Source organism: Pleurodeles waltl, chromosome 2_1 (assembly GCF_031143425.1).
Source record: "Pleurodeles waltl isolate 20211129_DDA chromosome 2_1, aPleWal1.hap1.20221129, whole genome shotgun sequence".
Taxonomy (NCBI): domain Eukaryota; kingdom Metazoa; phylum Chordata; class Amphibia; order Caudata; family Salamandridae; genus Pleurodeles; species Pleurodeles waltl.
Genome location: NC_090438.1, coordinates 461,504,559 through 461,521,599, shown reverse-complemented (window position 1 = coordinate 461,521,599; position 17,041 = coordinate 461,504,559). Strand labels below are relative to the sequence as shown.

The window sequence follows — 17,041 nt, the reverse complement described above, 5'->3', positions numbered from 1 at the left end:
AATGCTACCGGGAATGTTGAAACACGCAAAGCAAGTAATTCAAGAACCCGTAAAAGGCAGGGCCATCACTCCTAGGGTGAAGAAAAAGTACAAGCCTTCACCAACAGACCCTACATACATCACGCAGCAACTGACACCGGACTCAGTAGTAGTAGGCGCAGCACGTAAAAGGGCGAATTCACACACCTCCAGAGATGCACCACCACCCGACAAAGAAAGTCGCAAGTTTGACGCTGCGGGAAAAAGGGTGTCAAGCAGCCAATCAATGGCGCATTGCAAATTCACAGGCTTTGCTGTCAAGATATGACAGAGCCCACTGGGATGAAATGCAACACTTTATTGAACATCTGCCCAAAGAATTCCAAAAACGTGCACAACAAGTGGTAGAAGAGGGCCAAAGTATCTCAAATAACCAGATACGTTCAGCAATGGACGCAGCAGACACAGCTGCAAGAACTGTAAATACAGCGGTCTTAATTCGTAGACACGCATGGCTGCGCACCTCGGGATTCAAGCCCGAAATCCAACAGGCTGTGCTTACTATGCCTTTTAATGGACAGCAGTTGTTTGGGCCGGAAGTGGACACAGCTATCGAGAAGCTGAAAAAAAGGTACAGATACGGCCAAGGCCATGGGCGCGCTCTACTCCCCACAGAGCAGAGGCACTTTTAGGAAGACACAATTTAGAGGGGGGTTTCGGGGCCAAACCACAGAACCCTCAACCTCACAAACCAGGCCCACATACCAGAGCCAGTATCAGAGGGGAGGCTTTCGGGGACAATACAGAGGTGGACAGTTCCCTAAGACTAGAGGGAAGTTCTAAAGTCCAAAGACCCCTCAAAACAAACAGTGACTTCAGTGTCACAAATCCCCAACACATAACACCAGTGGGGGGGGGAGGGAGACTAACAGATTTTTACCAAAATTGGGAGGAAATAACAACGGACTCGTGGGTCCTACCCATCATCCAACATGGCTATTGCATAGAATTCCTACAATTACCACCAAATGTGCCTCCAAAAACACACAACATGTCCAAACAACACATGGATCTTGTAAAGAAATGGCTCCCTGTTGCAGTTACCCCCCACTTTTTGCCTGATACTGATGCTGACTTGACTGAGAAGTGTGCTGGGACCCTGCTAACCAGGCCCCAGCACCAGTGTTCTTTCACCTAAAATGTACCATTGTCTCCACAATTGGCACAACCCTGGCACCCAGGTAAGTCCCTTGTAACTGGTACCCCTGGTACCAAGGGCCCTGATGCCATACTTCCTCCATTGCATGGGCATTATTACTATATACACAACTCCTACCTCACCCTCTGCGGGGAAAACAATCTAAGATGGAGTCGACGCCCATGCGCAATGGAGCTGAAATGGGAGGAGTCCCTCGATCTCGTGACTCGAAAAGACTTCTTCGAAGAAAAACAACTTGTAACACTCCGAGCCCAACACTAGATGGCGGGATATGCACAGCATGTGAATCTGCAGCGTCTCATGCCACGACCAGATGTACACTGGGTAAGTGACATTTTCTATATATATATATAATTATGGATAGGTTAACTTGAATTTGGTTGCTTGTGGTAAGTTAATTTTTTTTTTGCTTCTTTCCCCCTGATACTGTACTGCTCTTTCCAGCCATCTCTCTGCCTCAGCAAGTCCAGGACATTCGGACTGTGATCCCGATGTTTCAACCCTAAACCTGGATTTAAGATAGAGTGGCTGTGAGATTTCTGGGCCTCTTGGCCTCCTGCATCCTGGATCACGCTAGGTGGAACACGAGGGCTCTGCAGTGAGATATGAAGTCTTAGTTGGCTAAGCACCAAGAAAACTTTGGTCTCCGCCACAAGTTTACTTCCACATCAACCCAGTGGCAGGGATTAGCGTTGCAATGAAAGTGTTCCTCCCAACCTTCAAAGGAGAAGCGTTGGAGGTTCTGATTGACAACATGACTGCCTTGTGGTATTGCAACAAGCATGTGGTGTGAGGTTGTGGGTTCTGTGCCAGGAACCTCTGCATGTCTGGTAGTGACTGAATGCTCCGAGCATCTCAGACTGCACAGCACCTGGCAGGACCTTTAAACACTAGGGCAGACTAACTCCGCTGACTTTGCTTAGCGGATCATAAATGGTGGTTACACTTCGAGGCGGCATGGGGCGTCTACCAACAGTGGGGACAAACCTTGCACAATCTATTCACCACCATAGAGAATGCACAGTGTCCAGAGTTTCGTGCATTGAAGTTCCTAAGGCAATCCTCTCTTCAAAGCCACTTTTCCCTGCATTGAGGGTTGAGACACTATACATCTTTTCTCCCCTCCTACTCCTGCCCAGGGTACTGAAAAAGGTAGAGAGACCCGAGCCCAAGTCATCTTAGTAGCTCCAGTCTGGAAAAGGAGTGTGTGGTACCCAGACTTTCTGGCCACTACATCTGTCCTGTGGTCCAGCTGCACCTTCGGTAGTGCCATCTTATCTATTGCATCAGCAGAGCTGAGTCTTGCATCTGAGCCTGCACAATCTACACCTCCATGTGTGGCAATGGAACAGAGGCAACTAATGGCTTTCAAACTTCATTCTGAAGCATTTGGTGTCAAATTGGCAGAGAGGCCTTCATCTACCAAACCGATCTATGCTGTTAACATTATGTTGTTTGTTGCTTTTCCAAAAACATAAAACTCCTGAATGTGCAGTTATCTGATATTCTCCTCCCATTTGTTTGTCACTAGCCCAGCAAGGACTTGCTGTGCTATCCGTTAAAGATCATTTTTCTGCCTTTTCAGCCTTCCTATGCTTATCTGACCAGCCATCCCTCTTCAAGTCATCTGTTGAGATTCTTTTCTGAAAGAGCTGGCCCATACGTTCAAACCAACTCTCTCTTCGTGCTTTTTTGGTAGTCTAATGGCTGTGCTCACCCTTGAACCCATTCACAGTTGCTCTCTTCACCTTCTTACCATTTAGGCTGCATTACTCATCACCATAACATCAGCCAGGAGAGCGAGCAATCTCCAGCAATGTCCGTGGTTGTCCCATATACATCTTTCTTCACAGACAAATAGTTCTCTAGGCAAAAGCGGCATTCCTTGCCAGCTTTTCAGGCACTGCGTCATCCCAGCAAAGTGGGGAAAAACGGCTTTGTAGGAAGCCAGGCTTTTTTGCAGGATGCTACCCCAATTTTCATCCCCATTTGAACTGTTAGATGCTGGTTTTCGACAATGCACAGAAACCTGCTAACCAGGCTGTAGTGCCAGTGTTCTTTGCTCACACTTGATCACCCCTGTAAGTCCTTAGCAATAGGTATCCCTGGTACCTAGGGCATGGGTACTAAAGATGATCCGTACGGGCAGTAGCATGTATTATGCACCCTATGGGACCCCATACAAATTGCATGCAGACTCCCACTGCAGACTGCATGTCATGGTGCAAACCATGAGTGAAAACACAACATGGTACACTCACTGTGTGCATTATATTTTATGTGAGGACATATCTACATGAGCAGATATGCCCATGTCTTGTCTAGTTCGAATACTAGACATTACAAGTGAACAGGGATGCCAACTTAAGGAGTGCACTGGTCATTACGAGTTACACAGCTACATAATGGCTTCACTGAAACCTATGGTGTTTGGTATCAAACTCCTTGTCTTAATGAATCCATACTAATGCCAGTATTTAATTTATTACGACATGCACCAAGAGAACACCTTAGAGGTGCCCCCCCTGCAAACCTACTTCTAGTGTGCTGGCTGACTGGTATTGACCAGCCTGCACCGCAGGTGAGATTCTGACACCCGGGAGGTGAGAGCCCACCCACTATGAGGCCTGAAACAATGCCTGCTCTGGAGGAAGGTGTTGGCACCTCCTCCAGTAGGATGGCTAGTGAATCTGCATACCAAGGCCATAGACTTCAAAGTCCCTGCCGCCTTTGATATGAGAGCCCCGCTTCTCCACCCGAGCTTGGAGATGCTTCTCCCTGCCCTGAGGCCCATTTGGCACCAGGACAGGTGGAAAATTAGCTATGCTAGTAGGCATGTTGCACTATCCGGCTAGTCACACCCTTAAGGTGGGCTGACCAATGTGCTCCATGGAGGAAGGGTTCCATCTTTTAGTTTTTGGTGGAACTAGGAACCCTGGGACAGGGTTATGCCCACTCCCCAATGTAAGTGGTTATAAAGGGGGCGTAATCACCCCCAAGGGTAAGTAGTCCGTTGGCTACTAACCTACACAGTCCCTAAGCACCCCTAAATAGAGTATTTAGGTGGCCGTCTGACACCAGAAACTCATATTTGCTTGACTACAAAGAGGAGAAAGACAAAAGTGCTGCAGACCCAAGAACTGTGGACCAGCTGAGGACTTGGTGCGAAACCTGCCTGCTCCTGTCCCGACAATTGCAATGACCTCACTCGCCCTGCAGCTATGCATCTGCTAATAGCCTTGGATGACTGCCAGCACTTCACTCTTCCAGCCAGCATCTCCCTTGGAGTCACATCCCTGCACCTGCAGGCACCAACCGCGACTGGCTGGTTCTCCATTTTGCTGACCATTGGGTTCACCAAGGGAGCATTTCGTCAGACCGAGTATCCTGAATTTCCAGGAGTGCAGCCCGACGACCTAGCCTGTCTTTGAGGCGCTGAGCCTGCTCAGAGCCTACCTGCAGCAATACCTAGAGTACCCCAACCAGTTGCAAGCACCAAGACTTGCTTAGTGTCCAGGCCGGACACCAGCACTGCCAAGACAGACCTACAGACAGCATCTCCGGATCCAGCACAGAGAGTGGCCCTGCTGTCTTGTTTTCCACTATCACCGGGTCGACCCCGAGAAGTGAGAGCCTTTCACGCCAGTGATATGCTACACAAAACACATCTGTATCCGAGCCCCACAGCCTGGGTCTAAGCCATCCAACGGTGACCCCAGAGACCCTCAAGAACAAAGCTCTTCTTCGGGTTCAGCCGGACTGGTCACCCAGTCCCCACTTGCAGCCCTTTTCTTAGTTTACACCCTGGCCAAGTAGGGATCCTTGTCTCGTAGGTTCTCACTATCCTGATGAGACCACTGGATTCAGGTGGCAGAATCACCTGTACTGCGGGGGATTGAGTCTGATCCAGCACCAGGTGACACCTGTCGGCCTAATCCGGGTTTGTTCCGGCTAACTAGCAGTGCCTCATCTCCCATCCAAGAACAGGGATAATTGGGGCAACCAGGCGCATGACATGACTCCTCAGGGGAATCGTGGTCACTCAGGTTTCATCCGTTTCTCTCAGTTACATTAGTCTCACATATGCAAGGACAATCAGAGGTAGGGTATAGTTCAATAAGGTTTTATTGAAGTAATTGCATCTTAGGTAATAAAGCATGAATTGCAATAACTGTCACAATTTTAATCTTATTGTGCTTCGTCGTCCCAAAGAGAGTAAAACATAAGAATAATGATACTGTCACCAAGGTTTGTAGAGAGAGTTCCTACCTAAGCTATGTTAGAGGGCAGCATGTTAAGCTCTAATTCTGCCTTTCAGGTTCCCCCTAGGGAGTCATCATCCCTCAAACATGAGCAAGGGCCTGTAGTACGTAAGCAGCTGTAATGAAGCAATCGGTAATCAGCATGTAGTCGTGGTCATCTGGCTGGAATCTCCCTCTAACCTTCATGGGTCAAAGTAGTGTTTTTATAATGAAACAACTGATGTTCCAAGAAAGAATCCCCACGTAAAAGAGTGTGTATGTTTCTAAGAACATTGGAAACAAAGTGTGCCACTTTTGCTGGCAACCTATCTTACTGCAGCCTTGAGAAAAGCACAGAGTAAAAGAAATGTTTTGTTTAAGAACTAGTACTGACCTAGGTGAAGAACAGCTAGATAGAAAAAATAAAACAAGACCGCAAATGTGGCTAATGTTAAAATAATAAAGCCACATAAAATATATCTATGTTAAAGTGCACAACGACAGGCCTAGTATGCTAAAATAATGTGTATAGAATTATAGCCAAAATGGCTACACAACACCCTTGCTCTAGTCAGCATAAGGTAGTCATACTCCTAAGATAACCCCTGCTCACCCCCTTGGTAGCTTGGCACAAGCATTCAGGCTTATCTCCGAGGCAATGTGTAAAGTATTTGTACACACAGTAACACAGTGAAAACACTACAAAAGTACTCGGCACCAGGTTAGAAAAATAGCCAATATTTTCTGAGTAAAACAAGATAAAAACGACATAAATCCAACGGTATATGATTTTTAAAGATTTACGAGAATCTTAATCCTGAAAAAATCAGCGGTTGTATAGTTATAACACAAGGTACCTTGGATGCTTCAAAAACAAAGATGCGGGCTGCAAAGAAGACGATTTCCACGCTAGATGGGCGTTGTATGGATTCTTTTCGCACTGAGTTTGTTTGTGATGCGTCAATTCCTTACTGCGGTGCAGCATCGTTGAAGAAAATGATGTCCAGTGATGATGTGTGGAAAATCCAGATGCTCAGCAATTACAGATTCGCCCTGAAGCAGGCGATGCAACGATTTCTTTACAGCTGCTTTGTATGCGCTGCACCCATTTTTCTGCCACAATGGCCTAGGTGTGCGGATTTACCTCCGGTCACCAGCTTCCACTTTCCAAGGGCCCAGGATCTGGATTTGGCACCACCTGGCAAGTCAGGGAACTCAGCAGAAGAGCCTAGGCACTGGCAGATAAAGGCCCTCATTCCGACATTGGCCGGCGGCGGTCGCCGCCGGCCTGTCGGGGGCCGCCAGTGGCGGTAATTCTGACTTTCCCGCTGGGCTGGCGGGCGGCCGCCTTCAGGCCGCCCGCCAGCCCAGCGGGAAAGAGGCTTCCACGATGAAGCCGGCTCGGAATCGAGCCGGCGGAGTGGAAGCTGTGCGACGGGTGCAGTTGCACCCGTCGCGTATTTCACTGTCTGCGCAGCAGACCGTGAAATACATTTAGGGGCCCACTGACGGGGGCCCCTGCAGTGCCCATGCCAGTGGCATGGGCACTGCAGGGGCCCCGCGACCCCCCCCCTACCGCCATCCGGTTCCCGGCGGGAGAACCGCCGGGAACTGGATGGCGGTAGGGGGGGTCGGAATCCCCTCGGCGGCGCAGCTAGCTGCGCCGCCTTGGAGGATTCCAATGGGCGGCGGTACACTGGCGGGAGACCGCCAGTGTTGCCGGTCCGACTGCGGCTTTACCGCCGCGGTCGGAATGCCCATTGGAGCACCGCCGGCCTGTCGGCGGTGCTCCCGCGGTCCTCCGCCCTGGCGGTCATAGACCGCCAGGGTTGGAATGACCGCCATAGTCTTTAATGTCCCCAACAAGAGGCAAGCTCAGTCCAAGCCCTCTGAGAACATTGAAAAAGAGGATGTAGAAAGCCAAGTACAGTACTTTCACTCCTAGGACAGAAGCAGCAGGCTAGCACAGCAAAGCAATAGTCAGAGTATCAGTTCCTGCTACATCATCCAGCTCTTTTTTCTGTCAATGTCCTCAGTCCAGAAGTGTTCTGAAGTTGTGGGGTCAGCAGTCCAATACTTGTACTCATTTCTGCCTTTGAAGTAGGCAAACTTCAAAGGAAAGTCTTTGTAGTGCACAAGACCCTGCCTCTCCCTGTTCTGGCCCCAGACACTCTATGGGGTTGGAGACTATTGTGTGAGGGCAGGTACAGCCCTATTCAGGAGTAGGTGTCCGTTCCTCCCACCACTCTAGCCTAGGATGGCCCATCAGGATATGCAGGACACACCTCAGCTCCCTTTGTACGACTGTCTACAGTGAATTCGCAAACAGCCCAACTGTCAGTCTGACCCAGATATGTATTCAGCAGCCAGGCAGAGGCACAGAATGGTTAAGCCAGAAAATGCCCACTTTCCAAAAGTGACATTTTCAAACTTGCAATCTAAAACCAACTTTACCAAAATATGTATTTTTAAATTGTGAGTTCAGAGACCTCAAACTCAATATCTAAACTGCACTTGAAAGATATTTCAATGCAATCCCCGTGCTACCCTATGGGAGAGATAGGCCTTGCAATAGTGGAAACCGAAATTAGCAGTATTTTACTGTCTGGACATGTAAAAAAAAAAAAAAAAAAAAACACTAGTACATGTCCTACCTTTTAAATACATTGCCCCCTGCCCATGGGGCTGCCGTGGGCCTACCTTAAGGGTGACTTTCATGTAGTACAAGGGAAGGTTTGGGCCTGGCAAGTGGGTACACTTGACAGGCCGAACTCACATTTCAAAACTGCACACACAGACACTGCAATGGCAGGTATGAGACAAGTTTACATGGCTACTCCTTTCGGTGGCACAATCAGTGCTTCAGGCCCACTTGTAGCATTTGATTTACTGGCCCTAGCAACACATAGTGTGTTTTACTAGGGGCTTACTAGTAAATCGTATATGACAGTCATGGAAAAACCAATCACCATTCCAATTTAGACAGAGAGCACTTGTACTTTAACACTGGCCAGCATTGGTAAAGTGCCCAGAGTCTTTAAACCAGCAAAAACTAAATTCAGCACAGGATCGAAAGCAGGAGATCTGAAGCAAAAAGAGGAAACCCACACCAAGAGCTGAAAGATCTAACAACAGGTAACCCAAAACTGCTGGTGGTTATAAGGTTATTGGCCCCTACTTACCTTAAGTCCAGAAGAACAGTCCTGTAAGTCGTTGTAACACGGGTAACATAACCGCTTTTGAGGCTCATGTCTCAAATCTGAAAGCTGTATTTTCTAAGTGTTGAAATATTGCTAACTCAAAAAGTGATCTTGAAGATCTTGGTTTCTAAAGTAAGATACAAACCCTGTATTTCTAAATTAAGCTCTAATTTCTTCTTGAGGGTGAGTCTCATTTATTGACTTTTTGATTTCAACAAATGCTCAGCACAACCCTCAGATAAGCCTAAACTGTTTGCCCACACTACCACAAAAGACAGCATTTAGGGTTACGGCTGTCGGACAATAAGGGTTGCCTGTACTATCTGCATAGTGTACCCCTACATTGTTACACTGCATAGATAGCCAGGTTCTTATACCTGATAATGTCTAAGAAGGAAAATGATGAATTGTGTAGGGATGTTCTTCCTTGCGGTCTTTCTGGTATGAAGACTGTGCCCACTGGAGTTCCAGCAAGTGGTGGGAGTCAATGGCCAGTTTTTTTGGTAGTACACTGGAGAGAAACTGTTCTGGGTCTCTGCTGTCTGTGATTCTGCGGAGTCGTAGATTGTTTTGTAAGCTTCGATCTTCAAGATCTGCTTTTTTTTTTGTGTGTGTGGATTCCAGATCTCTATCCTCAATCAAGAGTTTCCCTTAGCTTTTGTTCCAAGGCCATGATTCTAGTCTGTCATTTGGTGACCTTGGTCTTAAATGAGGACAACTCTATGTGCATAGATTTTACCTCATTGTTTGTGGCAGCCTTCGATGATTCAACTGTAGTGACAAGTGTTAATGTCCTTCAGTTCCTGTATTAGCGCTTCAAACGTTATCTCTGACATTGTCGCAGGTGATGATATATCGCTTTCTTTCCTCTTCCTGCCAGCCAGAGCTTCAGGGAATAACTGCCTAGACACTTTAAGTTTAGACATGGACAGAGTGCGATACTATCTTACGTGTATGTGAGATAAGGATGCCGATCTGATTTGGATCTAGAACTGAGGAGTGGGTAGAAGTGGTATAATAATCGCACCTCCTTATTGGGCTGGTTGTAGGGTTTTGTGTAGGGAACAGAGTAATGATTGCTGGTGTGTACTTGGTATCCACTACCCTGCTATCCAAAGATATGTGCCTGACCATAAACCTAAAGGGTCTATCATACCATAAGAAAGTACAAAAATATACCAAAACACTCATATACTAGTCCACAAAATGAAATCCACCAAGTAGGATATGTTGAAAAACCAAACCAAACTTATTTATTCAAGACAAAGTTCATAGTAGATCCAACAGTCCATGTTCTTTTAACATAAAAAAACAGCCGACACGTGTTTAGTCACCACAGTGACTTGTTCAAGACTGTAACAATACAAGTTTTGTATGACAGAACGTACTATCCAAGTATTTTGCCATGAAACGTTTCTTAGAGACACACAGGGAGCAAAACACCAAGCAAAAGCTGGAAATGTAACAGTTACTGATTTGGATCTAGATTTCGTGACTTGGTCTCAGAGTCTCTGAGTGTTTGGTTGCTTCAGAAACTGCTTATTTCCAGCAGGTGGTATTATTTTTAGCAGGATATTCAGTTAGTGACAAAAATGGCATATAGTTTATAGTCATGGAACTAGTGCGTTCCTGTAATGGCAGTCATATGTGATGAAACATGGTCAATGTTAGGTGGGTGACAGGGCTTGATATGCATCAAATGTGCCTGAGTTGCCAGCAGGGGTCAGCAATTCAACAATTGTGTTCATGTTTACATCCATGGCAGCTCCCTGTGGAAAGATGACTTACGTCAGTTCACTTGAGGCCAATCCAAGCTCTCCTCTCCCAGGAGAAAGCTTTACGTGGTGAAGGTAAGGGGTCTAGCTGAAGGGGTGGGGGGGGGGAGGGAGGGAGGGAAGTGTGAAAGTCAGAGGGCCCTAAGTGGGGAAAAAAAGATGAGCCTCCACCCCACTCCTGCTGACCTTATACCAGGGACGACCTTGCTATGTTGGGTTTCAAGGAAAGCCAGAGATTTGTGAGCTGGAATCTGTGGCATAAGGGCGGCTTGCTGGAGAGCACACAACACTGCAGCACCCTCAGGATATCTACTGCCCCAGGGCACAACCTGATCGTACATCTGGGTTGACGGATCCACTTCTGGTTTAATCACCCACCATAGAGTTGTGATTTGGTATTGTTGGTGGCACAAGCGGTTTGTCAGAGAGCGCATGGCAGCACCACCGGAAAATCCTCCATTACTCCCTGATCTGCCCTCAAGAATTGTGCCAATAGGGCAATCATGGGGTGCAAGAACTGGAACCCCGAGGCAGTGCTATGTCACTTTGGAGAGGGTATTGAGGAGCACAGCTTAATCCTTATTTATTCAGGAGAGTGGCACAGGTATTTGGACCAGGTGCAACCTTCGTTGCATTAGAGTGTTGACCCAAAAAAAGCGATTGGTGGTGGAGCAGTTTAGAAATCATCCATCTTTCTTGTGGTCATTCTCCTATCACTGTTTTAGTATTGCTTTGTCCTCAAATGGATTACTAGGGCAGGATTTTAAGTCTTGGAAAAAATTGATGGCTGTTAGAAATAGGGTATCTGGTTGGCAGTCAGTTTGCGCTTTGTCCAAGCAGGGACCCTCACTATCGTGAGGGTAAGAGAGTTGCACTCCTCAGACAACCCCTGCTCACTCCCTTGGTAGATTGGCACAAGCAGTCAGGCTTATCTGAAAGGCAATGTGTAAAATATCTGTACCAACACACACAGTAATAGAGTGAAAACAGCACAAAAGGGACACAACACCAGTTTAGAAAGGTAGACAATATTTATGTAAATCAAACAAGATACAAATGACAGTAATCCAACATACACAAGCAAAGTTATGAATTATTTAAATTAAAAAGTCGTAAGCCATAGAAATCAATGGACGAGTTGTTTTTCCACAAAGTACCTGGGTTGCATCAAAAATAAAGCCGCACGGGCAAGCGTGCATCGGAAAAGTCAGCGATGCATCGATTTCTTACTCTGAAGTGAGGTCGTGTGTTGATTCTTCAGTCGGGTAGGCGATGCAGCGTTTCTCTCTGCCGCAGAAGAGCGTTGTGTCGATTTCCGGACGGGTAACTTCAGGTCCGCGCAGGATCACAGTGGTTTTGATGCCCAGTGACGACGAGTGCGAAATCCTGGTGCACGGTGATGAAGAGCTGCGATGCATTGATTTGGACAGCCTCAAGCAGATGTTCCGTCGATTTCCAGCCGCGATGCAGGTGGTGCTTTCCCGCAGGGCCCTTGTGTGTGGATTTCAGTCATGGTTCTAACAGCAACAGCTTCTCCTTACAAGGGCCCAGGGACTGGATTGGGCACCGCTTGGCAGGGTAGGAGTCTCAGCAAGAGAGTCCAGGTCCTGCCAAAGGAAGTCTTTGATGGTCTGAGACTTCATAACAGGGGGCAAGCTCAGTCCAAGCCCTAGGAGGCACTTCACAAGCAAGAAAACACAGTGTAGGGAAATGCCACTGTTGGCATGGTTACCCCCTAACATTTTGCCTTTTGTTGATGCCAGCTTTGATTGAAAGTGTGCTTGGACCCTACTAACCAGGCCTCAGCACCAGTGTTCTTTCCCGTAAACTGTACTTTTGTCTCCACAATTGGCACAGCCCTGGCACACAGATAAGTCCCTTTTAAAAGGCCCAGGCTACACCCCAGCTCCCTTAGTGAATTCCCTCTAGACACCGACACAAACAACCTAACTGTCAGTTTGACTCAGACGTGGATTCCTCAGGAAGGCAGAGGCACAGAATGATTAAGCAAGAAAATGCCTACTTTCTAAAAGTAGCGTTTTCAAACTGACAATCTAAAAACTAACTTTACCAATAGATGTATTTTAGAATTGTGAGTTCAGAGAGCCCAAACTCCAAATCTCTATCTGCTCCCAACGGAAAGCTGCACTTAAAAATATATTTAAAGACAGTCCCCATGTTATCCTGTGAGAGAGATAGGCCTTGCAATAAAGAAAAACAAATTTGGCAGTATTTCAGTCTCGGGACATGTAAAACATACCAGTACATGTCCTACCTTTTAAATATACTGCATCCTGCCCATGGGAATACTTACGGCCTACCTTAGGGGTGCCTTACATGTAGTGCTTAATTTGTAAATAAAAACGTGCCGATTCCCAAAACTGTCCTGTGAAACACACAGCTGCTGCAATTGAATGTGAGAGCACGGAATACTGAGGTAGCGTAATCCTGAAGCCAACTCGGGCCTCTTTAATCCATTTACAGCCACTCCCTGACCCTTCAGCTCACTCTTGCACCTTTCTGCTTTCTCCCTTTGTGACCCTTTTTTGTTTTTATCTTCCTCCATCTTTTCCATATTTGTCTTTTGCTCACAGTAAATGCTTGAGGCAAAAAAATAAGTGCCGGCCCTCAAAAATAAGTGCTTGTGCCCAGCACCAGAAGCCACCAACACAAATTAAGCACTGCTTAAATGTAGTAAAAAGGAAGATTTGGGCCTGGGTCGAATTGACTGTTTAAAACTGCACACACGAACACTACAGTGGCAGGTCTGTGTCATGTTTACAGGGCTACTGATGTGGGTGGCACAATCAGTGCTGCATGCCCACTAATAGCATTTGATTTACAGGCCCTGGGCACCTCGAGTGCACCTCAATAGGGACTTGTATCCCAAATATGCCAATCATGGAAAAGCCAATGACCAATACAATTTACACAGAGAGCATATGCACTTTAGCACCGGTTAGCAGTGGTGAAGTGCCCTGAGTCTTCAAGCCAACAAAAACTGGTCAAAAAAAATAGGAGGAAGGAGGCTAAAGGTTTGAGGATTACCCTGCAAAAAGATCCAGGTCAAACAATGGCTGTGTTTATTAACTTAGCACGGGACCCACGTCTGGGCATACCCTTCCCACTTAGGGCGACCAGATGGACGGAATGCTGAACATTGTCAAACACTCACCCCCAGTCATAGATCTGGGTTTAATCCATTGTTCTTTTGCTCACCATGCCACCCCAGTTAGGACCCAGCCATATGCAAATCAGTCTTGACCCTGTTCCTCATGGGAACAGTCCAGACCGAACTGCCAAGCCAGGTCCTCACTGGACCGGAAACAAGCATCCTGGGACCGGTTTCGGGGTTTCACCCCTCATCAGCCAGGCTAGCTTGAATCCAGTGGCATGGGAAGCACGGGACCCACGTCTAGGCATACCCTTCCCACTTAGGGCGACAAAGCAAAAACAACAAGTGATGGACGGAATGCTGAACATTGTCAAACACTCACCCCCAGTCATAGATCTGGGTTTAATCCATCGTTCTTTTGCTCACCATGCCACCCCAGTTTGGACCCAGCCATATGCAAATCAGTCTTGACCCTGTTCCTCATGGGAACAGTCCAGACCGAACTGCCAAGCCAGGTCCTCACTGGACCGGAAACAAGCATCCTGGGACCGGTTTTGGGGTTTCACCCCTCATCAGCCAGGCTAGCTTGAATCCAGTGGCATGGGAAGCACGGGACCCACGTCTGGGCATACCCTTCCCACTTAGGGCGACAAAGCAAAAACAACAAGTGATGGACGGAATGCTGAACATTGTCAAACACTCACCCCCAGTCATAGATCTGGGTTTAATCCATCGTTCTTTTGCTCACCATGCCACCCCAGTTTGGACCCAGCCATATGCAAATCAGTCTTGACCCTGTTCCTCATGGGAACAGTCCAGACCGAACTGCCAAGCCAGGTCCTCACTGGACCGGAAACAAGCATCCTGGGACCGGTTTTGGGGTTTCACCCCTCATCAGCCAGGCTAGCTTGAATCCAGTGGCATGGGAAGCACGGGACCCACGTCTGGGCATACCCTTCCCACTTAGGGCGACAAAGCAAAAAACAACAAGTGATGGACGGAATGCTGAACATTGTCAAACACTCACCCCCAGTCATGTTCAGCATTCCGTCCATCACTTGTTGTTTTTGCTTTGTCACCCTAAGTGGGAAGGGTATGCCCAGATGTGGGTCCCTTGCTTCCCATGCCACTGGATTCAAGCTAGCCTGGCTGATGAGGGGTGAAACCCCGAAACCGGTCCCAGGATGCTTGTTTCCGGTCCAGTGAGGACCTGGCTTGGCAGTTCGGTCTGGACTGTTCCCATGAGGAACAGGGTCAAGACTGATTTGCATATGGCTGGGTCCAAACTGGGGTGGCATGATGAGCAAAAGAACGATGGATTAAACCCAGATCTATGACTGGGGGTGAGTGTTTGACAATGTTCAGCATTCCGTCCATCACTTGTTGTTTTTGCTTACTCAAATGTTACCATACATGTATGTTGCCTGGTTCATGTTGAACTGGATCTCGTTTCACGTTGGCATAAAATAGTAGAGCTGAAACAGTCTCCATAGAATTAATGTAATGCTGATTAGGTTTTGGGTACATGACCTCTTACTTTTTTTACTTGATTTTGCTTCTCTTTCAGGAGTATGCGTCCACTGTGAGAAGAGCTGTGCAGTCTGGAAATGTGAATCTGAAAGATCGGCTCACCATTGAATTACACTGTGAGCAATAAAACCTCTGTGATGCTTCCCTTGCGCTAAGGCGGTTTTATCTCCGCAGTCATGAGGGACCCTCATATTGTTATGTGATGTTTACAATGAGATGATTTCTAGATAAAGTTGATTACGTGTTAGCCTGGTCATTCTGTTAATGCATGTTTACTGTGGACAGTTAACCACTGGTCACCCCTCGCTGTCACTTGCTGTATGGCTCAATATTTTCCTTTCTCTTTAGTTATCGAACATGGTATGTATGTCAAAAAATCATGCTTTTGAGATACGTTAATCAACTCATGGAAAATATTCATAGCACCAGATTTACACACATACAAATCACGGTTCATAACAACAGAATAAGAAGTGTTACAGGCTGTAATGTACAGTATGTTAATTACGATCAGTGTTAATAAGATTTTGTGTTCTATATTTTTTTTAATTAAACATAAATATTATTGATTCATGTCTCTGTAAGTATAAAGCATGCCAACATCCAACCTGAAATATTTGAGCAAATACAGGTCTCCTCTTGATGGAACAGCTTTTTTTTTTTACTTGCCACAATACATGATACATATACTTTGACAAATAATGAATTTCCTATTTCTCTGCAGCGGATGGGCGGCACGGCATTGTGCGTGTGGACCACGTCCCTTTAGCTGCAAAACTAGTTGACTTACCCTGTATCATGGAAAGTTTGAAAACCATTGATAAAAAGACATTCTACAAAACAGCTGATGTTTGCCAGGTATGGCCAAGCTCTTGTTCTTTATCAGTGTTCTTTTCTTTAACCCCTTGGCTGCTAGGCCTTTTCCCCTCAGGTACCAGGCCTTTTTTTTGGTTATTTGGGGCAGTTTGCGCTTAGGCCCTCATAACTTTTTGTCCACATAAGCTACCCACGCCAAATTTGCATCCTTTTTTTTCCCAACTTCCTAGGGATTCTAAGGGTACCCAGACTTTGTGGATTACCCTGAAGGAGACCAATAAATTAGCCAAAATACAGCGAAAATGTCGTTGTTTTTTAAACAAAAGGGGGAAAATAGGCCTGCAGAAGAAGGCTTGTGTTTTTTTTTTCTTCTGAAAATGACATCAACAAAGGGTTTGCGGTGCTAAAATCACCAGCTTTCAGGAACAGGCAGACTTGAATCAGAAAACCCCATTTTTCAACACATTTATGGCATTTTACTGTGACATATCCCATTTTTACTATTTTTTTTGGTGCTTTCACCCTCCTTCAATCAATCAAAGAGATTTATAGAGCGCGCTACTCACCCGTGAGGGTCTCAAGGCGCTGGGGGTAGGAAAGGGGTAGGGGAAAGGGAGATCACTGTTCGAAAAGCCAGGTCTTAAGGTTCTTCCTGAAGTGTAGCAGGTCCTGGGTCTTGCGGAGGTGGGTGGGGAGGGAGTTCCAGGCCCTGGGGGCTAGGTAGGAGAAGGATCTGCCTCCGGTGGTGGTGTGTTTGATGCGAGGGACAGTGGCGAGAGAGAGGTTGCGGACCGGAGGTGGCGTGTGGGCGTGTGGAAGGTCACTCTTTCGTTAAGGTAGGCAGGGCCGGTGTTGTGGAGCGATTTGTGTGCGAGGATAAGGATCTTAAAGGTGATCCCTTTGTCTATGGGGAGCCAGTGGAGGGATCTGAGTTGTGGTGAGATGTGCTTGTGTCGGGGGAGGTAGAGGATGAGTCGTGCTGCTGAGTTCTGGATTCGCTGTAGTTTGAGCTTGAGTTTTAGTGTGGTGCCGGCGTAGAGGGCATTGCCGTAGTCAAGCCTGCTGCTGATGAGTGCGTGAGTGACTGTCTTTCTGGTCTCTGTGGGTATCCACTTGAATGTTTTTTTTCAGTATGCAGAGTGTGTTGAAACATGAGGAGGTGAGGG

At 46.9% G+C, this 17,041-nt stretch overlaps 1 protein-coding gene across 3 annotated transcripts in view; it reads left to right on the top strand.

Annotated features, from left to right (window-relative positions):
- TAF7L (TATA-box binding protein associated factor 7 like) overlaps positions 1–17,041 on the top strand; it is a 238,510-nt gene that overhangs the window by 86,717 nt on the left and 134,752 nt on the right. For all 3 annotated transcript variants that reach the window (XM_069213409.1, XM_069213399.1, XM_069213392.1), the window contains exons 4-5: positions 15,097–15,175; positions 15,784–15,917. In XM_069213409.1, the coding sequence (XP_069069510.1) occupies positions 15,097–15,175; positions 15,784–15,917 (213 nt within the window). The remainder of the gene's footprint in view (positions 1–15,096; positions 15,176–15,783; positions 15,918–17,041) is intronic.